This window comes from Chenopodium album, chromosome 20, assembly GCF_948465745.1.
Source record: "Chenopodium album chromosome 20, dcCheAlbu1.1, whole genome shotgun sequence".
In the NCBI taxonomy this organism is placed as follows: domain Eukaryota; kingdom Viridiplantae; phylum Streptophyta; class Magnoliopsida; order Caryophyllales; family Amaranthaceae; genus Chenopodium; species Chenopodium album.
In genome coordinates, this window is record NC_137853.1 from 41,128,706 (window position 1) to 41,147,331 (window position 18,626).

Here is an 18,626-nt window from a genome sequence, read left to right on the forward strand (position 1 = left end):
AGTTATGCAAAGGATTCAACTGATCTAATACTCTCAAAACAAGATTGAAATTCTTTAAAACGATTGTGTAGATTCTGGAGTCCAATGGAGTGGTTATTCCAGAGCTACTATAACCAACACCAATATTTTCTATCCAAAACTTCCTATTGAGCACAGAAAAGAAATTACTGACTTCTATTCTGATACCCATTGATACAAAAAACGATGCGCTTAGAGCTACAAACGCACCTCTTGATCAGAATAGGCACAAAAATCATGCAGCAACCCTTATTCTATGTCTATCATTCCCTGAAAAAAAGGGCAACTACTGCGTTAGCTTGCTCCAACCCTTCAAGTAAACAACAGATAATCTAACAGCTTTTTACAGATATAGATGCTTACCGCTGTAAGAATTAAACCTATAAGATGCACCAATGTAAATTTCCACACTAGTTACCATTCTGATCTGTCTTCAAATAACCCTCTAATTGATTGGTTGCTGCCAAAATCAGACCTATAATTGCAAAAAACAGGTCAAAACCAGGCCTCAACTGCTTGTGCTCAATCATTTGATGTGTTGCTAAGTGCATACATGGTTTTTATTCAAGCAATCATGGAATGCATGTTACTACTCAACTAAACCGTATATCTAGTGCAATTCTAGAATCGTTGCTACTGAAAGGTTCTCCATATCGGGTTCAATCTATCTCAACTACTCCCTAGTGAATAGAAACCAGAAACAAGCTCCTCAAGCAAACATCCAACTTAAATGCAAAAATTACACAAAGTATTGAACTTCCAATGACAAAACTTGACCAAAGAGTAGTATGAAAGGCAAGAAAATGGTACAGCAGAATTTACCTAAGAACGGAGCAGAAGCTCTCCCAGGCCTTGATTTGAATTCTGGATGAAACTGCACCCCTACATAATATGGGTGACCAGGCAGTTCCAAGATCTGCACAAAAGGCGGTAAAGATTGACATATTTGAAAGTATTTACTAAAAAGCAACCGTATCTCAACTTAGCGTCTTTTTCCCATGCAGATTTTTCTCATGTATCATTGAATACAGAAAACCTCCACAGAAACAGAACCCATAAAAACCACACTTGATGCCACAATTTTACAACAAAATTCATTATTTACCTCCATTCGTTCTCCACTTTCATCCCTTCCCACAAATTTTAGACCACCATCTTCCAAAGCATTTACTAGATTTGGATTAACCTGCAACATACATTTCAAAAGTTGTCAGTAAACAAATCTGTATACAAAAATGGTAAACACAGAAATCAAGAATCAGGAAATGGACCTCATATCTGTGGCGATGGCGTTCGTCCACAAACCTTGAATTATGATACCTAATCCAGGGAAACATCCGAACAAAATAAACTATCATTAAAAAGGAATTCATTTCATTTAAACAGAGCCCTTATCTCAAATTCAGATATAAAATATAAAGCCTCTATAAGGTGCCAAGAACTAAAATAAAAAGTGTCAAACTTACAATTTAGAGGTCACACAATGGGGGGTCTTAAACAATGTTTTCCGAGACCCTAATCTCATTGTGTTTCCCATATGTGTTCTGGAACCCTGCGTGCACAAGTAAATTGGTAACAACCACAAAATAATCTCGTTCTTCGCTAAGATTATCAACTAGATAATTTCATGGGCCATGGCATACCTCTGGCATAAACTTGATCACAAGATTGGAAGCTTTCTCATCAAACTCTTCACTATTAGCATCTTCCCAACCCAAAACCTGCAACAGATAGTAAACAAATCCCATATTAAACCAATCTCAAGAAATAGAAAATTGAGTTTTTAAGTTTCTTTGGAATAATTTACTCACGGATCTCGCAAATTCTATAACAGAAATCTGCATGCCCAAGCAGATTCCCAAATATGGAACATTATTTTCTCTAGCATACTTCGCAGCTAATATCATTCCTCCGATTCCACGATCACCAAATCCACCCGGGACCAGCACACATGAAGCACTCTGTACAGATAAGTTCATGTGGTTGATTTATTTTATAGGGATTGAATTCATCCTAGTACATTTGCCAGCCAAAAAGTTGTCCTCTAGTAATTAAAACGTAATAATCATCATTTTGTGAAATGATAAGGAAACTTAGAAAACAAAAAATTTGCACAAAACACACCTTTAAAGGAGGAGGAAAAAAAAAAACCCATTACATTGTTTAAATTATAATTTGAAGACTTTCCAAAAAAAAATTAGTGGTACATCTAAAACCTCGTATTTCATCCCACATTGGAAGAAAAATTAGATAATGCTTGTGATAAAAACTAAAGTAATGCTTTTGGGAGGAAGCGAACAAAAGGGAAGAAACACTAGATAGAATGGGGAAATTTATAAGACTAAAATCACAAATTCAAACCTTTAGAGTCTTCCATGCAGAAGCATGGGCTTCTGGTGTCTGCACCAAAATAAAACAAACTGTCAAATATATCTTCAGAAATTAAGCCAAAGTTGCAGTTGCAATACAACACTTGCAACAACCTTCTGCAGAAATACAACAGAAGATAACATAAGAGATCTTGGTATAGGGGCTAGCTACCGATTTGGCACTTTCATCTTCAAGGTCTGAAGCTGCAATCCAGTCAATAGCTGGCTTCATGGAGCACGCAATGCAGGCATGTAAAAGCGCCTATAAAAGAGATCACCATCATGTAAGTAGAATTATAACAATATTGTCATTAGAGCTTCATAGGCAGTGGCATAGAATCTGTGTAAACAATGTATAGCATTGATGACAAATCTTCATGTGGTAATGAAAAAAAAGAATCAGATGTCTCACTAAACAAACCTCCATCATTCTCATTTTTGTATTGTGATAAGCCGAACAATAGTCATACAAACCCACTTTCTTCGTGTCATTCTTAACTCTCTCTATTTGGCCTCCCTGGGCAAATCAATAGAGCCGGCTCTTCCTTATTTTATCCTCAATATCCAGAACTTTTAACTTGTTCCACATATCTATTTTCCTACTTAAATCTCAAAAGGTATTCCCTCACATTCATCTGAACATACACCTCTTCTACACTCAGTTAATTGACATGCTCCTTCCTATATACACGACATTTTGACCTGATTTCATAAAATGAAGCTACACCTTGGACATTTATGACAACATATAATGGTCATATATGGTTCCAAACGACATTATATGACCCTGAGATAACACTTTTCGCCACCGGGCTCGTAACCTCCAAATTCCTCAAAAAGTGTGGATAATAACCTTCAATTTTGGAAGTTTTTGACCTTTTTTCGCCCGGAAATAAAAATTCCCGAGATGTTTACAATGGTCCCTAATACCCTCCGGGAGCCCATTTGGGTGGATAAAAACTATCAAATATGCCTTTAAACAGTCAATTTCCCTGATTACAACTTGCATTGATTTCATAAAATCAAGCTACACCACGGACATTTCTGACAACATATAATGGTCACATATGGTTCCAAACGGCGTTAAATGACCCTGAGATGTATCCCCTAGGATCTCAACACTTTTCGCCACCGGGCTCGTAACCTCCTAAATTCCTCAAAAACGTGGATAGCCTTCAATTTTGGAATTTTTTGACCTTTTTTCGCCCGAAAATAAAAAATTATCGAGATGTTTACCATGGTCCCTAATACCCTCCAGGAGCCCATTTTGGTGGATAAAACCATCCAATATGCCTTTAAACAGCCAATTTCCCCGATTACAACTTGCATTGATTTCATAAAATCAAGCTACACCACGGACATTTATGACAGCATATAATGGTCATATATGGTTCCAAACGGCATTATATGACCCTGAGAAGTATCCCCTAGGATCTCAACATTTTTCGGAACCACGTTCTATAACCTCTTAAATTCCTCAAAAAACGTGGATAATAACCTTTAATTTTGGAAGTTTTTAAGCTTTTTTCGCTCGGAAATAAAAATTGCTGAGATGTTTACCATGGTCCCTAATACCCTCCGGGGGCCCATTTGGGTGGATAAAACCATCCAATATGCCTTTAAACAGTCAATTTCCCCGATTACAACTTGCATTGATTTCATAAAATTAAGCTACACCACGAACATTTATGACAACATATAATGGTCATATATGGTTCTAAACAACATTATATGACCCTGAGAAGTATCCCCTAGGATCTAAACACTTTTCGGAACCACGTTCTGTAACCTCTTAAATTCCTCAAAAAGCGTGGATAATAACCTTTAATTTTGGAAGTTTTTGAGCTTTTTTCGCTCGGAAATAAAAATTGCTGAGATGTTTACCATGGTCCCTAATACCCTCCGGGGCCCATTTGGGTGGATAAAACCATCCAATATGCCTTTAAACATTCAATTTACCCGATTACAACTTGCACTTATTTCATAAAATCAAGCTACACCTTGGACATTTATGACAACATATAATGATCAGATATGATTCCAAACGGCATTATATGACCCTGAGATGTTTCCCCTAGGACACTTTTCGCCACCGGGCCCCGTAACCTCCAAAATTCCTCAAAAAGCGTGGATAATAACCTTCAATTTTGAAATTTTTACACCTTTTTATGCCCGGAAATAAAAATTGCCGAGATATTTACAATGGTCCTTAATATCCTTTGGGGGCCCATCTGGGTGGATAAAAACTATCCAATATGCCTTTAAACAGTCAAATTACCCGATTACAACTTGCACTGATTTCATAAAATCAAGCTAAACCACAGACATTTATGACAACATATAATGGTCATATATGGTTCCAAACGAGATTTATCCCTAGGATCTCAACACATTCGGCACCGGGCCCCGTAACCTCGAAAATTCCTCAAAAAACGTGGATAGCAGCCTTCAATTTTGGGTAAATTAACAATATATAATGGTCATATATGGTTCCAAACGACATTAAATGATCCTGACTCTAAACTAACACCACTTTTAGTCTCATCAACCATCATGATATCATTCGTAAACATCAAATATCTTATCTTGGATAGACAAAGAGGAAAGGACTTAGAGCAGATCCTTGGTGTAGCCCAACCATGATAAGAAATTACTCCGTTCTCCAAAAATCCTGATCTTTGTTTTCACTTCTCAATACATATCCTTAATTAGGTCAATATACTCACATTGATTTTGTGATAATTGCCACCAAGGCACCTATTTCGGTAGCTAATCACATGCCTTCTCTAAATTACTCCCAAATAAAAACCATGAGCAACTCTTTCTTTCTCACCCTACAACACTCCATTTCAACCTCATAAGATTATTAGCTTATTTGGTAGATTATCCCAACATGAACCCAAACTGATTGTCCAATATAATAGTACATTTCCTCAATCTATGTTCTATCACTCTCCCACAATTTCATGGTATGACCATCAATACTTTAATTGAGCTTCTCCTTTGTCCTAACAGATATGGAATCCAAACATATAGTAGTAAAGAGTAAGTAATTGTTACCATATTAAAAATTAGAAGATATCTTTATCTTAATGTAACACATTGATGGTCATAATAGAGATAATTTGACAACTAGGAAGCACGATTTACATAGAAGAATTGTTAAAGCTCTGGAAATTACGCATTACCTTTACTACGGACAAGTAAGAATCTGTTAAACCAACATACTTTCCAACCATAGCAATCCTAACCTGCCACCACCAAACTTTAATTAATACACAAGAGAAGGTACACCAGAAGTGAGAAGATGAAGTAATTAGGAACTAACAGAGTTGGAAAGGTTATCATATGTCTCAGCCCGAGTTGTCCACTCTTCTAAATTGGGAGTTTCAGCAACACTGAAATAAATTCAACCTGGTTAGCGAAAAAGAATCTCTCAAGAACTCAATCCCTTGATCCCACAAAGTCTTTATATATTGTTCTTAGGCAGAACCAAGAAGGCGCAGATGACACAAGATGATTAAAAAAAAAAAAACATTTTAATTATATATGCCCTAATTGCACCAAAGCTGGGCATTTGGGACCAATCATTTGCAAGCGAAACCTCAAAGACCAACGTTAACATGAAATATATCTTGTTGTTGAACCAATACATACAAAGCAGGGATATGAAAAAGAATATCTTACTCGCATAAGTTCAGCTGTCTCAATATAGCAGAGTGAGCATTTTGATTCTGAAAAATAGAGCATAAAAAATTCAATAAGACCCTGTCATGAAGAGGTGTTGTAATGGAGCATGTGAAATTTAGAAGTTTGAAACATCATTAATATGAAGAATAAACCAACCCGCAGTAGAAGTGGGACATGCCAGATATTGGGAACATCATGGACATTAAGAATATTTTCTGCCTGCAGAGTCAAAAAAGGGGGAGTTAAGGACACCAAAAACTATCACATGGAGCCTTCCAAAGAAGCAGTCAGTTACCGGAACATGGCAAAATTGTGAAAGCTTCTCCTTGGTATTTTCTAGCAAAGGCTGCTCAAAAAAGAAAAAACAATTACACAGTAGCCATATAAGCATCTAAAAGGCTAAAATTCTTCAGAATCTAATGAGAAAAGGCTACATTCAGACTGCCAAGAACCAAAATGTCATTAGGAAATAAACAATCGAAATCTGCAAAGTTTAATAAGTTAGTCTCACACGTAACGGCTGCTAAATTAAGAAAAGGATCAACCTGTGCAGATCGGCATGCAAGTAAATGAGGAGTCAAGCCTAGTGCCCTCAGTTCTCGCACACTATGTTGAGTAGGCTTCGTTTTCTAAAAAGAAGAAAGAAAGAAAGAAAGAAAACACAAAGGTCACAAAGACAAAGAAAGAATATGCACTCAGAAAATAGACTAAAGAAACATGCGAGTCTTGATATTTGAACAAAATATAAAACAAATTAAAAGAGTCCATAAATCATTTTAGGCATCAAAAAGTACCTGCTCACCCACAACACCCAGAACAGGAATCAGGCTGACATGAATGAGGCAGAAATTTTCTTTTCCTGGAAATTCATAAAAAAATAAGTATATGATGGAAAGGACCATGAAGTATCAAGACTATTAAGCAATAAACACTGCAAATCCAGTTAGTTGATTGACTATTGAATAATATTAAAGGTGATTAAAAAATCGGGCCGGGCCTTAACACAATTCCTCGTGCCCAAACCCGCAAAAAAATAGCGGGCTTGTCGGGCCAATATGGGCTTTTTGGGACGGATTCAGGCTTTTTAACTAAAAAATGCGTTTTATGCTTGCCCAAACCCGCCCTATTTTCGGGTCGGGCCGGGCATCTTAACAAGAACACACACACAGAGAGACCCTTAAAGTTACTAGGTAACTGCGTTGCACGGACTCGGCCCATCACCCAGCCATACCGGCGTCGACACAACGCGACCCCGGTGCGGACACGGAATACGAGTCGGACTCTTGGGAGAGAAAGTGGACTCGCCTAATTTTGAACAAACATAATTAGGCGGAGTTTTCCCAAGGGTCGGACCTGGATTCCTCCATAAGGGCTGCCATTTTTTTGTGTTTATTTGTATTTTTTTTGTGTAGGATGAAGAAGAAGATGAAGCGTCTTTTTTGTACAGTAAGAAGATGAAGGACAAGGAAGAAGATAAAGCATCTTTTTTAGATTAAATTTTAGCTTTTTTTTTGTGTTTATTTGTTGTGTACAGTAAGTTATCCAAGTCCAAAACAGCTGTAAAGCTTTGGTAAAGTGGAAAACAGTAAATGCCCATTTAATTATTTTCATTTATTTTATAATTTTTTTTTTTTACCCTAGATGCCTTACTAGTTACTAGGTGTTACAGTAGAATAAAGTAACACATTTTCCTACAATTCTACTACGTGTGAAGAACCCTACAATTCTATCTTTTTTTTTTAATTTTTTTTATTTTCTGAGGGAACCCTACAATTCTATCTAATAATATTATAATTTTGACAATTGTATTTAATGAAGTGTAATCTTTAATTCTTTATTAATATTTTCCTTTTTATTCTCAAATATTTTCCTTTTATTTTCAACATGCTAGTCTGTACATACTCCATATCTTTTAAATTGTGTAGTTGAAAAGTCATTTTGTTTATTAGTTTCCTTTTCCTCAAAAAAAAAAGTACTCCTAGGAATTTAGTACTACCTATTTAAGATTAGATATTTATATATTTATCATTTAAAATAATAAAAAAAAAAACTTGGATATTTAAATTAGAAATCATCATATTTAATCCTTGGCTACATATTTAAGAGTTAAGATTTTTTTTCTTTTTTGAAACCATTTAAAACTTAGGATTCGAGACAAAGTACCTGTTTTTTTTTTTTTTTTTTTTTTTTACAGTCGATACAAAGTACCTAAATTTGATATCATATTATTTTATTTTTTTTTAGAAAAAAGATAATATAATAATTAAAATCTTGTACAATGTAATTAAGATTAGATACAACGTATGTATAACTTCCATCCAAAAAAAAAAAAAAAAAAATTCAAATTTAGAAATGATAACATTTTAATTTATTTTTTTTACTAGAGAAATCATAACATTGTATAATTTTTTACCACACATTTAATATTAGACATAAACAATACAAAATATATACTACATAAATTAGAAATCATAGTGTACTTTTTCTTTAAAAAAAAATAGAAATGATAAGAATTTTTTATACTAGAGAAATCATAACATTACAAAATCTAGTACTACATATAATAGATACAAAGTATGTACGACATAAATTAAAAATCATGGTATAAATGACAATTTTTTTTCAAAAGAACTCCTAACATTTCAAAATCTTTTACCACTACGTAAATTAGAATAATCATAGTATTTTTTTTTTTACAAAAATTACACTACATTGCTATGTCGCGGAAAAAATTAGGGGAAAAAACTTTATATTAGAGGGATGTTAATGATAAATATATTTTCTATGTTGCAAAATTTAGGGGGGGGGGGGGAACCTTTAAATTTGTAACAATGAGCATCAAAAAATTTAATTATTATATATATATATATACATATATATACTACATATACATATATATATACTAGGGGATCCTACGCGCGCGATGCGCGCGGTATAGGTAGTGTTTCAAGTTGAGTTATTGCAGTTAGTCTTAATACCTTATGCATGTTTGCATATATTTTATTATAACTATTTGTACAAATGCGATTTATATATTGAATGTCATGTATCTTAGCAATGCTCAAAACTTTAGCAAATTACTCTAGAATTAGTGCAGGAGTTGTATAAAGTATTGAGTTCTAGACATGGAGATGTTTGCTATATTTAAAGTACAGATTGAAATGGTTCAATTAGCAGGACATCACATGTCTATATTTTTCTTGTATTCATATAAGATACCAATACACCTCACTTTAAGTTTTAATCGGTTAAAGCTATGATCGTAATAATTACAGTAAATGTCATTTAACAATGATTACAGAGTAAATTAATATTATAAGTCATTATTTATTTTATTAAAGTTACAAAAATAATGAAGTTATATTCTTGAATCGGTAAAAAATGCAGTGGATAAAATGGACCAAGTAACCTCAAAAACTAAGGGTTTGTTCACATACGATTATTTTCAGTTCAGTACAGTTCAGCTCTAAGTTCAATTCAGTTCAGCTCCTAATTTCCTTCTCTCATAAAATATTCATTTCAGTTTAGTTTAGTTCAGCTCTAATAAGTTTAGTTCAGTTCACATATCTTAATGCTTTTGGAATCAACGAACATAGTGTGTCCTAAGTCGGTAGCAAGATCAGAAGGCTCTAAGAACTCTGGATAAAGATTGAAATCTTGAACTAATCAAAACTCTCGTTCAATTCAGTTCAGTCAATGAGAATAGACCCTAAGTTAAGTGGAGAAATAAGGTCCAAGGATTAATAACAGTAGATGTTGAGTGATTGACTGTGTGAAATTGTCAATCAAGTTCATTCCCAATTCAAATTTCTACCAAGCTAGTTTTCAGTTCAAATGAGTAAAAACTTGGGCAATTATTGCTGAACCTTAAGAGTCACCAAACTAACTAAACTATCTCAATGGCATTAATACCGCAATCTCTTGAATAACTTTCTGGTTATTGTATTTGACCAACCTTTGTCTTAGCTTCTAGTTTTTTTTTTTTTTTTTTTTTTTTTTTTTTATTATTTTTTTTAGAACTACTCATATGATCTTTTGGATTTCACTTTCATGAACTTTTTTAAATGAACCAATACCCTTGTAAACTTATATCAAAATCATGGACATCGGTTTTCTCTTATTGTCCGAAATATAACCGATTCACCAACCCACACTTGAGCCTGATTTCTCATATATCAATTTCAGTTTCAAGTTGCTTTTGCACTATATTGGACAAATGCTTGCTTCCATAGTTCCTTGTGCTTCATATAGGAAAGAATGTAAAATCAAAACCTCTCATAATCATACTTATGAAGGTTAGGTTTTAAAAAAAAAAATACTTATGAAGGTTAGAATAATTAAAGCAATCCTAAATTGATTATACTGACAAGTGAGCAATTAAATTAATGATAAAAGCCATGTTGTGAAATTTATCAATAATAACAAATTAGCAATAAAATAAATACATTGATTATTCATAAACTACTCATACAACATTAATGGGGGTATAAAGGTAATTAAACATTTTCAGGGTTAAAAATGTCCTAACACTATTCATAAGAGTATTTTCCCACTTTTTATAAGGTAGGGATATATATATATATATATATATATATATATATATATATATATATATATATATATATATATATATATATATATATATATATATATATATATATATATATATATGTACATATACATATATATATATATATACATATATATATATATAAAAGATCTTTTGAAATATTGATAGGTCAACCATTAATTTAAATCCGATAAAATTATAAATAAATTAAAAATGATTAAGAGTAATTTGTATACATATTAAATTTCTTTTCCTAAAAAAAATACATATTATATTTGTTAGAAAAATATATATATTCTTTGCAAAAAAAAATGTTATATATACATTAAAATGATTAAGAGAAACAACATTATATTATATTATATTTTCTTCTTTGAAAAAAATGTTAATTCTTTGCGACCTTCAATAATTATTTTTAACTATTATAAAATTCTAAAGGATTATTAAAAATAAAACCAAAAACAAAAAAAAAAAAAACAAAATCCTTCATTTTCACTCAAATGTACGTTTAATGTTATATTGTTATATATGTAGGCTCAAATCAATTTTTAATAAATCCTTCTTATTTTTACTCATTCAAGTGTACGTTCGTTGTAAAATTTTTTTTAAAAAAAAAAACTAATTTTTAATTAATATAACACTCGAATTATTAAGATTAATTGTATAATATTCACTCCAACATAGATTATGATAACTTTTGTAAACCTAAATAATCCTAATCACCCTAAATCCTAAACCCTAACCTAATCCCTAACCCTAAACCCTAAACCTAATCCCAAACCCTAAACCCTAAACCGTTACATAGGCTATGATCATTATAATTCATCATAAACTAAGCTAAGCTAACTAATATCATTAGATCATAACTATTAAACTTAACGTTACGTAGGTTATGATCATTTTGTAAAGATCATTGATCCTCGATCTATAATAATGCAATATAAGACTACTAATATCATTTTATCATAAACTTATTTAAAGTTACTTATTCAAACTATGATCATGCCATATAACATATAAGGTTAACTAGTATCATTAGATCATAAGTTTTATTAAACTTAACGTTACGTGGGTTATGATCATTTTGTAAAGATCATTGATCCTCGATCTATAATAATGCAATATAAGACTACTAATATCATTTTATCATAAACTTATTTAAAGTTACTTATTCAAACTATGATCATGCCATATAACATATAAGGTTAACTAGTATCATTAGATCATAAGTTTTATTAAACTTAACGTTACGTAGGGTATGATCATTTTGTAAAGATCATTGATCCTCGATCTATAATTATGCAATATAAGACTACTAATATCATTTTATCATAAACTTAATCAAATTTAAAATTACTTATTCAACTATGATCATGCCATATAACATATAAGGTTGACTAATATCATTAGATCATAAGTTTTATTAAACTTTCCGTTACGTAGGGTATGATCATTTTGTAAAGATCATTGATCCTCGATCTATGATTATGCAATATAAGACTACTAATATCAATTTATCAAATTTGATATTACATTTTTAAAATTTATCAATTTATCATAAACTTAATCAAATTTAAAATTACATTATTTTTTTTGAAACAATTTTAAATTACTTATTCAATCTATGATCATGCCATATACATATCATTTTATCATAACTTAATCAAATTTTTAAAAAGTTGTACTACATACTAGATAGGAGTACTATACAATTATACATAAAAAGATATGTCCTACACGTATATCAAGTAGGAGAAGTTTATCCTCCCAAAGCACTATCATTATCATCCATCTACTACTCCCATTAAAATTATTCATTCCCTAAACAATCACATTCAAGCTTCCTCTGCTCCCAAAATATGGCGATTACAATTCTCTTAGCTTTAGTCTCCCCAGCTATCAAGTACTCATACTATTTAAACGACATCCATGGATCTCCAAATTCTCACACCTCGAATGAAATTTTCTTCAATTGTATCATCATCCCTCAGTATCAATGTCCTCACCAAACTCCTCCACGCCTAACCCCCAAAGAAATTCAGCACCAAAAAGGCCTAGTCCTAACCAATTTTCATCATTCGATGACAAACCATTATGGAATCATGTAACTATTGTCGGAAACGCAACTAGTGGTGGTAATAGGAAATGGACCTGCAACTATTGCCTCAAATTAGTGACTGGTTCATACTCAAAAGTGAAAGCCCATCTCTTATGTTTGTCGGGTCAAGGTGTCGAAGGATGTAAGGGTATGTCCGATCAAGTTAAGGCACAATTGCAGCAAGAGCATGAAAAGGCAGAGAATTTGAAGAATAGAGAAGCGTATGAATCAAAGAGGAAATTGGATTATATGACCCTCCCTCCGGGTACTGATTTAATCCAGCCGAAAAGGAAAAAAGGAACTGTGGAATTCTGTTTTAACGCTGCTGACAAAGATGAGTTAGATAAGGAATGTGCTCGGATGATTTATGCTTCCGCACTTCCATTTTCACTAGTCAGGAATCCTTACTTTCGCCAGTTTTGTCTTAAATTGGCGAACAGTAAGTGTGCTGGTTGGCTACCTCCACCGTACAATAGGTTGAGGCTCTCTTTACTTGAGCAAGAGGTAACACATGTTGATACTCTTAATCAGCCTTTCAGAGATTCTTGGAAGAAGGGAGTATCATTATGCTCGGATGGGTGGACTGATCCGGCAAAAGAGGCCTCTCATCAATGTCATGGCAGTGTCGGGTGAAGGATCAATGTTTCTCAAAGCTTTTGACACAAGTGGTAACATAAAAGATGCAGATTATGTTGCTAGTCTTTTTCAGAAGGTTATTGACAAGGAAGGTGCTCATAATGTGGTGCAGATTATCACTGATAATGCTGGGAACTTCAAAGCAGCAGGTGAAAAAATTGAAGCAAAATATCCTCACATTTTTTGGACGCCTTGTGTTGTGCATAGTATGAACTTAGCACTCAAAAGCATATGCGAGCCCACTGCCAATTCAAGTCAGTATGATGACTGTAAGTGGATCTCTTCCTTACTGTCAGATTGTGATGCCATTGTTATATTTGTTTTGAATCATCAGAAGGCCCTTACTATTTTTCAAAAATATTCAAAGCTTGCACTTCTTAAAGTAGCAGAAACACGTTTTGCCTCACATGTTATCATGGCAGAACGTTTGTTTGAAACAAAAAATGCTCTTGAAAAAATGGTTTTAGATGTTGAATGGAAAACATTTAGGAAGACACAATTAGAAAGCAGGCTGATCAGGTTAAGGAATGTGTGATTTCGGATAGATGGTGGGACAAAGTTGAATATTTTCTGAGTTTTACAACCCCCATTAATAATATGTTGAGGAAAGCTGATCTTGATACTCCATGTTTGCATCTAATATATGACATGTGGGATACCATGATTGAAGAGGTTAGAGAGAAAATTTATGAGCAAGAAGGCTTAGATAGAATTACTGGAAAATCCTCTTTTTTTGATGTTATTCAAGGTGTTTTGGTATCAAGATGGAATAAAAGTAATACTCCCCTTCACTGTATGGCTCATTCATTAGTTCCGAAATATTATAGTGAGGCTTGGTTACAAGGAGGTAGTGCATTGGTTCCAAGGGTTGCACCTAATGTTGATCGAGAAGTATCTCAAAACAGAGATTTGTGTTTCAAAAAGATGTTCAAAAATTCCGATGATCTTAGAAAAGTTTATGCTGAATTTGGACAATTCTATGGGACATTGGGCTTTTTCAGTGAACATCGTGTAATGGAAGCTAGGGCTCATGAAGATCCTTTGAGTTGGTGGGCTAGTTATGGTTCATCAACACCAACTTTGCAAGCATTGGCTTTCAGATTACTATCACAACCTGCATCTTCCTCCTGCTGTGAAAGAAACTGGAGTTCTTTCTCTAATATTCATTCCATCGCGAGGAATAGGCTAACTTCAAAAAGAGTGGAAGCTCTTGTCTATGTCCATACCAATTTAAGAATGATGTCTAGGAAGAAAGAAGAGTACAAAAGAGGTCCATCTAGTTATTGGGATGTCGGTGAGTAATTCAGATTATATTTTAAATTACTCATAGTTTCAACAAATATTAATATATTTAATTTAGTTTTGGAATACTGATTTTTTTTTCATTATTTTTTAGGTGGAGATTCACTATTTATTGATGATGAGTATGTTGAAGGTTTTGAGAATTTATTTCTTGAAGATACTGAAGATGGATTTTTTAATGATGAAGAGCAAGAGAACTAGAATCTAAGATGATGGACTTTTTGAAGATGATGAACTTTTTGAAGATGATGAATAAGTGGAGTTTTTGACGTTCTAGAGCTTTAGGCTATGATTCTGTTTTTTTTTTTTCTTTTCTTTTTTGTTTGGTTAAGTTCAAGTTTCATTAGACTATGATGTTTTATTTCTGTTTTTTTCCCTTCTTGTTTGCTCTAAAAAAGTGGAACTACAACTTTATGTATTAAGATTTTCAATCAGTAATATAGTTAAAATTTCCATTATTCTGATTTTTAATATCAAAAATATATGTTAATGCCTTGGTTAAAAAAATATTATTTTATCAAAAAAAAGAAAATATATATATATATATGGATTATTAAACACCGTGTCCCCGAGTCCATATCCTAAATTTAGACTCTTTTAAAACGTGTCCCCGGATCCTTGATTTTAGAAATTTTCGAGTCTGACACTTGGACCCGTACCCGAGTCCGACACCCGTACCCGAGTCTGTGCATCCTAGCTAGGTAAGACTTATGGAAACAAAAGCAAGAATAAAACGAAGGGTTGATATTCTACAAATCAAAACAGTCACAATGTTCACTTCAGAGATGGAAAATTTGCTAATTTATTTAGACATACCAACTGTGATATAGAGAAACAAAAATAATTATAAAACAAGTGGATTGATATCCTATAAATGAAAAGAGTCGCAATATTCACTTCAAAGATGGAAAAATTGCAAAAAATATTTAGACATACCAACTGTAAAAGATAATTGTCGTAGAGCTTCGATAAATGGCATTGACTCAATGTCACCTACAAAAGACCCAGAAAGAAGTTCTTACATCTGGTTCTTAAAATATAGTAAAGCAGTTGCAGAAAAAGAATTGGAAGTGGAGAAACCCTACCTACAGTCCCTCCCAACTCTATAACACAAACATCAGCAGGCTCATTATTTCCATCGACAGGGATATTTGCAACTCTTTGGATCCATTCTTTAATGGCATCAGTTATGTGTGGAACAACCTGTAGGAAAAATAGAGAAGTCATTGTGCATGACAAGATGCTTAAAATTGCAAGACACTAGGGACTCGTAAACTAAAAATATGAAACCACCTGCACAGTTTTTCCAAGATAATCGCCTTTTCGCTCCCTTTCAAGGACAGACTGCAGTAAGGTATAAAAAGTTGATTATTTAAGAAAGTTAAGGATAAACTTAAATCGACATTAATACTCATTTTTTTACCTGATATATCTTCCCAGTGGTAATATTATTGTCTCTTGTAAGAGTCACATCAAGAAATCTCTCATAGTTTCCCAAGTCTAAGTCAACCTTTTATGAAACAAGGGGTAAATTAAATTCTATGTAAAAAGGTCAGATTAATAGCCAAGATTAAGCTAGAAACCAGAATGAAGAGCATATCTTGGAATGCAAAAGTACAACTATATATTATAGGGGCAAGTGAAGTAATTAAATCTTCAATTATATTGCAATAGTGTTTACTTTCAAGTTTATTGGTATCCTAGTGTAGTAATGAGTAATGTATCTATTTCTTGTCTTACTTGGATGTCTTAGATATTCATTTTACCTGTTGCTTACATCTGTCAAACATAATTGTTGGGCTATATATACTTAAAAAACTTTTAAAGGAGTGAAGCTAGATACCAGTAAACTTGAAAGTAAATGCTAAAACAAAATAACTAATAATTATTATACATGTTTTCCAATGTCTCATAATGTAACACAGATTGTTTCTATGAATTCTTTCAAGTGAAAGATGAAACAGGAGTTAATATGTAAGTAACAGAGTAAATCATAAACAAACGCACATAAACAAACAAATGAGCATGCCATCCATGAATATATCATTAACTCATTATCGAGTATCAGTGCAATATGGACATTTATTTGTTATAAAACCTAAACTAAACATGCAGAAGACAATAGAAACAAAACAAAACCAAACCTCTCCACCATCATCAAGTACAAATACTTCTCCATGCTCAAAAGGAGACATAGTGCCGGCATCGGTATTCAAGTAAGGATCTGCAATGTAAAGAAATTGTGGCCATAAACAATCGTCCCATACATCAAAGAGCTCAAAGACAAAGGTTATAAATGGATAAACATTCAAATATCACTCACAACAAAAGGTACACTTCAATATGATAAGCAACTCTATAAAAATTCATATAGGGCAAAAACAATTTTCTTTAGAGCCTCACTATTTCTTCACGAAAATCATACAAGTTAAATGAAAATATATAAGTCAAGTATAACCAATATGAGGCATATGTAGAGAACATGATAAACCTTATTAGCAATAACTATGTGACAAACCAACAAACAACAAATTGATAATATAATAACCTTATATTAACAGCAAAACATGCAATTACCACAATATAATTTTTCTATAAAAATCTTGGAGTACCAAGTAATAGTAATATTTAACCTCGATATAACTGTAAGTATATATAATAAACCCCACTAATTTATAACAAGACTTGATTACAACTTGCACCAAATTCCAAATTCATTGCATGAGTTTGCAAATTAACAAGGATGAAACAAGAATTATCTCATGTGTTCATCACAAAGACCCTCAACCACACACTACAATACAAACAAGTAAAACAACTAATCAAATAAACCAATTACTACTCATATAAAGTGATGACAGCTTAAGCAAAACCTACAAATGACAATACAAACAACTTAATCAGAAATGCTATAAATCAATTACCAGACACCAGTTAAAGTAAGTGATGACAACTTTGTTCTCAAAAAAAACAAAAAAAAAGTGATGACAACTTAAGCAATACCCACAATACAAGAATATCAAACAAATACAATCAACCCATTACAGATTAATTCCCAACACATGCAATCATCCCAACACAAATTAAGATAAAATAAAAGGTGACATCTTTAGCAATACCCACAAATCAACTCATTCACAATTAAAAAAAAATGCAATCAACCCATTACAAGGTAAAGTTAAATTTGACATCTTTAGCTATACCCACAAATCAAATTACAATAAAAAACCAAAAAAATCAAAAACCCATCAAAATTTAATAAAAATTTACTAAAATTACATTTCAAAAAACTAACCAATCTTAATAGAAGTGACACGAAGACCACAAGCTTTAAGCACAACACCTATGCTACTAGCAGTAACACCTTTACCCAAACCACTAACAACACCACCAGTAACCAAAACATACTTCATCTTTCTTTCTCTCTCTTCAATATTTTTTTGTAATTCCAAATTTAACCCTCTATTGGCAGAAGAAGAAGAAGTACAAAAAGGGGAGGAAAAGCGGCAGACAATGCTAATGTAGGGCAACTGTTTGATAAAATGCGTAGCAGAGCGGGAAACAATTGTTGTTGTTGTAGTAGTTGTTGTTGAGAATGAGGAGAGAGAAAGTAATGATTTTGATAAACAGTTTAACTTCAACATAACATTTAAGGTCAAATTGTGAAGAGAATCTGGGTTTTTTTTTAATTTGGAAAAAATAAATAAAAAGCTGCTATGAAAAAATTGAGAGTATATTTATATGAGAGAGATAGTGGGAGAAAAAGAAAGATTGAAGGTGGATAAAAGAAAAAAAGATTCCGATGCCGGGAATCGAACCCGGGTCTCCTGGGTGAAAGCCAGATATCCTAACCGCTGGACGACATCGGAATTTGTTGTTATTTGTTTCACTTAAATAAATATGTACTGATAGCACAACGGCAATACAAATAAAGGTAGAACTG

At 32.8% G+C, this 18,626-nt stretch overlaps 1 protein-coding gene and 1 non-coding gene across 2 annotated transcripts; both read right to left on the reverse strand.

Moving 5' to 3' along the window:
- Positions 1-58: 58 nt before the first annotated feature.
- Positions 59-18,414, reverse strand: LOC145598100 (uncharacterized). The gene is made up of 23 exons (XM_081654405.1): positions 17,979-18,414; positions 16,828-16,907; positions 16,107-16,193; positions 15,977-16,027; positions 15,769-15,886; positions 15,620-15,676; positions 6,872-6,936; positions 6,623-6,706; positions 6,373-6,423; positions 6,234-6,296; positions 6,075-6,121; positions 5,716-5,785; positions 5,576-5,638; positions 2,560-2,649; positions 2,380-2,418; positions 1,830-1,979; positions 1,662-1,739; positions 1,485-1,570; positions 1,290-1,338; positions 1,124-1,204; positions 841-934; positions 382-493; positions 59-288 (listed from the first exon to the last, which is right to left on the reverse strand). The coding sequence occupies exons 1-22, from the start codon at positions 18,325-18,327 to the stop codon at positions 429-431; spliced, it is 1,917 nt and encodes a 638-aa protein (XP_081510531.1). The 5' UTR covers positions 18,328-18,414; the 3' UTR covers positions 59-288; positions 382-428.
- Positions 18,415-18,480: 66 nt separating this feature from the next.
- On the reverse strand, positions 18,481-18,552 carry TRNAE-UUC (transfer RNA glutamic acid (anticodon UUC)). The gene has a single exon. It is a non-coding gene; the product is annotated as a tRNA-Glu (tRNA).
- Positions 18,553-18,626: the final 74 nt, after the last annotated feature.